We start from the raw sequence: 8559 nt of genomic DNA, 5'->3' as shown, positions 1-8559 counted from the left end.
CATACCTCATTTCAGCATCTAATAGGCTTTTACTTACATAATAGACAGGATGTTGCTGGCCTTCTTGTTCCTTTACCAGGACTACACTTACTGCTGTGTCTGCGACAGGTAGATATACTGACAGGGTTCTCCCTTTTCTGGTTTAACCAGTAAAGGTGGAGATGACAGGTATAATTTTAAGTCCTAAAAGGCTGCTTCGTGCTCAGGTGTCCAATGTAACTGTTTATTTTTTCTGATAAAGTTGTAAAATGTTTTACACCTTTCAGAGGATCTTGATATGAATCAGTTCAGGGCAGCTACTCGGCCTGTCAATTTCTGAATGTCCTTGACAGACTTGGGTGATTGAAGTTCCAAGATGGCTTTTATCTGTTCCGGGCTGGCTTCTATGCCTCTTTTTGTCACCATGTATCCAAGGAACTTACCTTCAGAGACTCCAAAATGACACTTTGCAGGGTTGAGTTTCATGTTGTATTTTTCCAATATTTGAAATGCTATTTCCAAGTGCTTCACATGATCTTATGCATTTTTAGATTTTACTACCATGTCGTCTATATAGACTTTAATGATATCTTCTATTTGATCTTTTAACATCTTGTTGACCAGGCGCTGGTACGTTGCCCCTGCATTCTTCAGGCAGAAAGGCATTGCTGTGTAACAGCATATTTTTCAGTCTGTAATGAATGCAGTACATTCTTTGTTAGCAGGGTGCATCTTTATGTGATTGAATCCACAGGAGGCATCCATGAATGTTAGCATCTCATGCCCTGCTGTGGCATTTACCATGGCATCAATATGTGGTAGGGGAAACGGATCCTTAGGGCAGGCTTTATTCAGGTCAGTGTAATCTACACAAACTCTCCATTTACCATTCTTTTTCTGTACAACAACCACATTAGCTAACCTTTTAGAGTACATTACTTCCCTGGTCATACCCATATTCAGAAGTTTCTCCCTTCCTCATTAATTATTGCATTTCTTTCAGGCGCAAATTTTTGTCTTTTCCGTTGCACAGGCTTAAAAGATTGATCAATGTTAAGTTTATGTGTAATTACATCAGCACTAATTCCAGTTATATTAAAATGAGACCAAGAAACCAAGATGATTTATTTATAAGAAACTTTACAATTTCTAGCCTGGCACAATCTGGGGCGTCAGACCCAACTAGAACATACCTATCAGGATACTCAGGGTCTAGGATTACCTGATCTGTTTCCATCCTGGATGGTGCCACATAAGTGCTCCTGACAGGGTACGGTAATTGCTATGCAAGGGACTTACCTGCCTTGGAAGGTTTCAAGGCCGTTGTATAACATTCTTGGGCTACCTTGTGTTCTCCTTTGATTGTTGTTATGCCCCAGTCTGCTGGTACCTAGATACACTGATGATAGGTTAATGGTACAGCCTTGAAATTATGGATCCATGACCTGCCCACGATTGCATTGTAGGATAACAAGTAATCTAGGACTCCGAATTTCTCATAGGATGAGACATCTTCAACATAAGTAGGGAGATGGATTTCTCCCAATGTGCTTCTAGTTTCTCCACTGAACCCTACTAAAACACTGGACTTCTTTGTGATTTTCTCTTCACCAATATTCATGGCTTTCTGTACATCATGCATGATTAGGTTCACTGAGCTGCCTCCTTCTACCAGGATCCTCCTCACTGTAGCACTTCCAATCTGCATTGAGATTACCAGGCCATCATGATGAACGTCAGGAATCCCTACCAGATCGCAATCACTGTAAGTGATTGATGGGACATGATCTGGTTTGTAGGGTGATGTAGTCCTTGGTGTTCTTGCTATCTTTTTTGCTGCTGAACTGGTTAGGCCACAAATTTTCGATCCACCACATATGAATTTTACTTCATATATTGGGGGTGGTGGAGGAATGTTGCGGTCCTGCTTTTGCTCCTGGTTCTCCTTGCTCTGATCTCCATTTCTGCCCTTTGTTCTGATCAAGTCTTTTAGGTATCCGGATTTCAACAGGTAGGCCACTTCTTTCCTCAGGGTGAAGCAATCATCCGTTGTATGTCCAATGTCCATGTGGAATTCACACCAATTGGAGTTGTCTCTCATAGGGTTGGGATTTTCCACCTTCCTAGGCCATCTGACTGTTGATCCCATGTTGTCAAGTCGCTGGATTAAGCCTGCAATATCAACACTGAAGTTATGTTCATAAATAGGTGAGAAAACTTTAGCCTTACCTTGATACTCATATGCCAGGTTGACTTCTGAATAATGGTCTGGCCTGGAATATGGAGTAGGTCTGTAATTGTTTCCTTTGTTGGTCTTCCTATTGTTCTTTTCATAGTCCTTTGATCCACTGGATGATCCGACTTTGTAGCTTTTGTCTTATTCCAGCCTGATATTGTTGGAGTATGTGTCATCGACAATAATGCAATCACACGTTTAAATCTCATAATAAGAATACATGAGGGAAAGTAATTTTTATTGTCAACTGATCCACATTAATCAGTAATGATTGGCTGACTAGAGTTTGACATTACTGTCGTATGACGGTGGTGATCAGTTGATCCCTTAAGGTCATACCTCTAGGGTAACACTCTTAATTGATTAATTAATTAATTATATGTTGAGACAAGTTAATTAATTCCTTAAAGTTGAACGAATGATTTTGTGAGTGAAAATACGTATGTTATTGTAATTCGATTAAATAAGATTCGTGCTAAGTAATTAAATTGTTTTATTACTTAGCTTTATTTATTGTTTATGAAACAATTAAAATAAGAATGAATGATTTATTATAAATACAAGTTGTTGTGTTTTATAATTCGATGACTCATTTTTAGTACTTGTAATTGTGAATTACTAGTTAATTTTTGTATGTGATTTATTTTGTTTATATAATGATTTTTAATAAGTTAAAAATGCATTATTAAACAACATGTCTAGTTACATGTCCAATATGTCACACTACACAAAATGACATTTGACAAACTTAAAATGGACCCATTTTATATGGGTATGCCGTGTGAGTGGAGGGAGTTGGGAGCTTTAGGACTTAATTGTTGCTCTAATTGAGAATTAAGCATAATGATGATGTCTCTAATAGACCTAATTACTAGCCCTACACTCTACATCCTGAGAAGAACACAAATGAGCATGTACTGGGCACCCTTCCCTTGGATGTTTCGGCCAACCCTAGCAAAAGAGAGAAGTTTTTCTCTTTAATTCATTCATTCATTTTTCCCTTGAAGTATTATTTGATAATTCATAGAATTCTCTCTAGTTGATGGTTAAGAACACACTAGAAAAGAACTCACAAAAATCCCTAATATTATCTCATCTTAACTAGTAGTAGTAAATAATAATATTGGTATTTTAAGGAACATATACTAATTTTCTAGTAACAAAATTAGTTTATTCATTAAGAGGGATTACCTTGGTACAAATTCTTGAGGAGATATTCTACACTTGAATCTTGTTCATCCATAAGGAAAGCTCAAGAACTAAGTAAGGTAGGAGACCTTACTAGTGCCCATATAGCCGAAACTACACATGTAAGGAACCGGTTCTTTCTTTACTCTTGTAATTGTTTTGCATGCATAAGATCTTGAATTAATTTTATGACTAAATTAATTATTCACATATTCAATATATAAACAAATGAGATTATTGAATCCCAACAAGTGGTATCAGAGCAACACGGTTGTTGCATGCAAAATCGGGTTTGTTTTTCCGTGTTAATTAGTTAACAACTAAAACTTGTTATTTAGGATTTATGAAGATAAATGCCACGAAAATTTTGCATGATAAACATTCTGGTCCTAAATTGATTTTAGGTCATTTTGATGATTTATGGTATTTTATTGCTCCTTAAAATTATTATTAGTATTTTATTACATTTTATTGAGTAAAATGACAATTAAAATGCTAAAAATAGTTAGACTATGATTCTGATCTTGAATATTTTAGAAGACTTCACATGCATATTTTACAAGTTGTATGTAAATTTTCATATAAAATGGTTTTATATAGCATGATTTATAATTTTTACAAGTTAAAAATCGATTAAATAGAGGTGTTTATTTTAAAAATGGTTAGACTTTGTTCCTGCCCATAAAAATTTAGTATAATGTTACATGCAATATTTACACACTGTATGTAAATTGTTAGATCAAATGATTTAATTTTGCATGATTTATGATTTTTAGATGTAAAAATCGAATAAATAGTTACTATTTTAGCCAAAAATAGCTAAATTAAATTTTATGGCTTGAAAATTTTTCCCAATGTTTTATATGTGATATGAACATCAGATCTAAAGTTGCATGTCAAATTTCGTTTAATTTGGATAGTTATTAATTTTTATGGGATATAAATTGATAAATAGCAACTTTAATAGTCATAAGTGTAAATTCGATTTTTGAGCTTAAACTTTTGCCATTTCCAGGTTCTAGAAACTTGTTAAGAATTTTCAAAATTTTAATTTTGATTTATTGCATATTTTTATAATGAATTTGAAATTAATGGGTTAAAATTATGATTTATGCAATTTATTTGTGAAATAAGTTAAGATAAACTAAAAGGCAAATTTTTATTAAAATTTTGGGATGTTGGGAATTTTCCAGAATATACAAAATTATGATTTTGATTTTTCGAATTTTATGACTTTTTGGGAATTATTTCCTTATTATTTTAAATAATAGTGATTAAAGAGCAATTATTTCCTTATACTTTGGGGGAGTTGATTCTTCTATTAAGGAGATTATTCTTCATAATACTGGGCTCTCTGAAGGACTCTTTCCCTTTAAATATCTTGGGCTCCCACTAAATCCTTCTCGTATAACTATTAGCATGTTTGATTCCCCGGTTGTTAAGATCCAAAAAGTTGTTGCTCATTGGTCGTCTCACTTTCTCTCCTATGCTGGAAAGTTGCAGTTAATTAACTCAATTATTTTTGGGATAGAGAATTTTTGGTGCTCTAGTCTGTTGTTACCTCATGGTGTGGTGCAACATCTTAACAAGATTTGCAGGAATTTTTTCTGGGGCATTCCAAATGGAGAAAGGAGGATGGTCTTTAAGAGTTGGTACCAGATCTCTTCTCCTTTCCTGGCTGGAGGGTTTAATGACAAAGATCTCCCTGCTTGGAATTTCTCTCTTCTTAGTAGATGGATTTGGATGCTCTCTCTCCCTGGAACCAGTAAATGGAAGAGTTGGGTTGGTAAACACATCCTGAAACAGGAGGATATTTAGACAGTCAGGGCTAAGGATAATTTCTCTTTCAGCATATCTGGTATACTTTCTACCAGGGATCACTTACTTAATCTGGCTGGGTCTGTTCAGTCTGCTAAGTTGCTTCTCAATGCTTGGACTGTAAACTCTACGTTCAGTTTTCAGTCTGCATATGCTTTTTACAGAAATGCTCCTGCTGCTGATAACTGGACTTCAGGTCTTGCTCATTCCAGCATTGTTCCTAGTCATAAAATAATTTGCTCCCTGGCTGTTCAACATCAATTGGCTACAATGGATAATATTCAGAGGAGAGGTATACCTTATGTTAATAGGTGTGCTCTCTGCCTTGCTCAGGAAGAAACTCATGCCCATCTCTTCTTCAGTTATCCTGTTTCTTCTGCAATTTGGCAGCAGCTTCTTCTTTGGATGGGCATATCTCGAGTTATTTCCTCTCTTCAGGAGGAATTAGCTTCTATTGGCAGTAGTAGACATTGGCGTACTGATTGGTTGGCTACTACTCTTGCTGCAACTGTTCATCAACTGTGGGCTGAAAGAAACAAACGCATTTTCCAAGGGATTGATCAACCTATCTCTTGTATTGTTAAGCGTATTAAGTTTCAGGTGGCTGTGCGAATGTTTAAGTGATCACAGCATGAGAGCTTTCCTATTATCTGTGCTAGTCTTTGTTCCTAGCTGATGTAACCATAATTGGCGCATATTTAGCCCCCGAATTAGCCTTGTTTCCATGCTTTTTAGTGCTTATTTGGGTCATTTCTTATCTTTAGTTCTTTGTTTTGCATATTCTTTGAGATTTTGATCCCTTGGTAGGAAAGGAGTAAGAATCTTGCATTTTCATGGCAAAACGAGACTAAATTGATCGAATTCAATGACCAAGCATCATGGAGAGACAAGATTAGAAGGCCTTTGTACATATCATAGTAGAAGAGCAATGTTGAGGAAAGATCCTTGAGTCCCCAAGGAAATCCCCAAGGAATTTATGAAGAAAAGGGAAGAAAAGAAGAAGTTACTATCTTTGACGACAATCCGAGCGGATTGTCAACAATCCGCCCGTCCGGCCCCCGCACAATCCGAGCGTCCCGTGCACTTAAATCCGCTCGGATTCCCCTCAAAAATCCGTCCGGATTCCTCGAGAATCCGCTCGGATTCCACCGCCCAAATCCGTCCGTCCCGACCTTATTCCGCCCGGATTTCTTCACAAAGACGGATTGTCTTCTTCAAGCTACGAAAAGAGAAGCTCTTCTCTCAGAAAATACCGGGTCCTCCTTGCTCAACTTAAAAAGTGTAATTACTAGTTTAGCCCTTAGTTAACCCTAATGCATCCTCCCTAATTTTCACTATAAATACCCCATTAAGCTAATTAGAGGAGGATGTTCTTCTTATCAATAATTAGGGTAGTTAATATCAATCAAATCTCTCTTCAATATTGTAATCAAGTATTAATCAAGTTTTAATCCAAGTTTTAGTTCTTTAATCTCTCTTTTGTTCATCCTTTATTTTGGGTAATTGAAGATTATTTGGGTTATTATTGGGAGATTGACAACCTCTCAATCTAGCATTCAAGTACTTCTATTATTCTTTGCTTTATTATTGGAATCATTAGTAGGTATAATCTCTTAATCCCTTTTTAATTATTGTTAATTACTTTCATTTATTCATCATGTTTCATATTGTTGGTATGATTGACAACCTTGCTAGCATGATCAACATGATAATGAGTGAGTAGTCTCTTAGCTAGGGTTAATGGGTGATTAGGGGAAACCAACATGGGGAATGATTCATGCTTAAATTAATATGCTTTCATGTTTTATTTGCTTGCTTGTTTTGATCTCAACTCATGCACATGTTATATTTGATGAAATGCTAAGCCTATGAATCCTTGCATTTACTATCATCTCCTATCTTTTCAATGAGACTTGTAAGACATAACCCAACTCGAGTCTCATTAGACCATGCATGTTGTTGAGTAGGGAAGATTAAGTCGACTTGTAGGTGTTGTACAATCTAATCGATTCGGCTCCGGGACCCAAACTTTCCTAGGATTGTAAGATATAACCCAACTCAATCCATCACAACAATAATTGCTTGCTTATAATTTGAGAACATGTTTGTATGATCATATCCCATGATTCCCCTATGATCCCATGACACCCTAGTGCCTTTAATCAATTGTTTACACCCCTTTTTATTCATCTTGCTTGTTTATTTTCATAGTTATTCTAGTTTAGTAACCTTCTACATCAACCCAACTTATGACACCCCTTAGACACCACTAGTTACCGTAGAAATCTCATTTCAACTCCCGTCCCTTGGGATCCGACCTTTACTTGCCTCTTTACTAATTGTAGAGTTTCTTGTTAAGCTATAAATTGTGTTTTGATTCGACCGTGACCAACGACCACATCTTAATTTGTGAACACTTAGCGGGATCGCATAAAAAATGGCGCCGTTGCCGGGGACGGTGTTTGTTTGACTTAGATTTCCTTTTTGTTATTAGTTGTGTCTTTCTTCGCCTTGAGGAAGTAAAACTCCTCAAGGTTTGTTCTAATCATTTTCGAGTTGTTTGATATTTTGCGAGATGGATTTCATAGATTGTTTTGTAGAGGACCACTTGAGTATCCCTTACTTCAAGGATCCCATGCAAGCATTAGAAGCCTTAGAAGCAAGTGATGCTAAGAGCATGTATTGGGAGTTGGAGGTGGATCTCTTTGAGGCCGCTCTAGCTAACAAGGAACTTACTCATGCACAATCCGAATTGGTGCATAATATTCTAGTAGAAGCATGTCAACCCATAGAGGATGAGCAATCCATCCTAGAGGATATTTTGCAAACTCAAGAGCAAGAGGAACCCATCAAGGGATTTGAATATGATGAGGTTGATGAAAGTGAAGTTGAGTATGCTATGAGAATGGAATGTCTAATGGAGATGGAGCAAATTCTCAATGAAACTCCAAAGGAAGAAAGTAAGGTACAAACTCCTACTTTGAAACCCCTTCCCCCAAATTTGAAATATGCTTACCTTGATGAATCAAAGACCAAACCCGTGATTGTTAATGATAGTCTTGATGATGACCAATTGGGAAAATTGCTTGATGTGTTGAAACAACATGAGAAGGCTATAGGTTATAGTCTAGATGACCTTAAGGGGATAAGTCCCGACTTTTGCATGCATAGAATTCATCTAGAGGACGACCATAGACCTACCATTCAACCCCAAAGAAGATTGAACCCCCACATGCAAGAAGTTGTCAAAGGAGAGGTCATGAAATTACTTGATGCGGGAATCATATATCCCATATCGGATTCTTTGTGGGTTAGCCCCGTTCAAGTGGTACCTAAGA

General features: G+C 36.6%; 1 protein-coding gene across 1 annotated transcript; it reads left to right on the top strand.

Moving 5' to 3' along the window:
* Positions 1 to 5024: 5024 nt before the first annotated feature.
* On the top strand, positions 5025 to 5845 carry LOC141619939 (uncharacterized). Its single transcript, XM_074436942.1, has 2 exons — positions 5025 to 5185; positions 5278 to 5845. The coding sequence occupies exons 1-2, from the start codon at positions 5025 to 5027 to the stop codon at positions 5843 to 5845; spliced, it is 729 nt and encodes a 242-aa protein (XP_074293043.1).
* The last annotated feature ends 2714 nt before the right edge of the window (positions 5846 to 8559 follow it).

This window comes from Silene latifolia, chromosome X (assembly GCF_048544455.1).
Source record: "Silene latifolia isolate original U9 population chromosome X, ASM4854445v1, whole genome shotgun sequence".
Classification (NCBI taxonomy): Eukaryota; Viridiplantae; Streptophyta; class Magnoliopsida; order Caryophyllales; family Caryophyllaceae; genus Silene; species Silene latifolia.
This window is presented reverse-complemented; position numbering and strand designations above follow the sequence as displayed.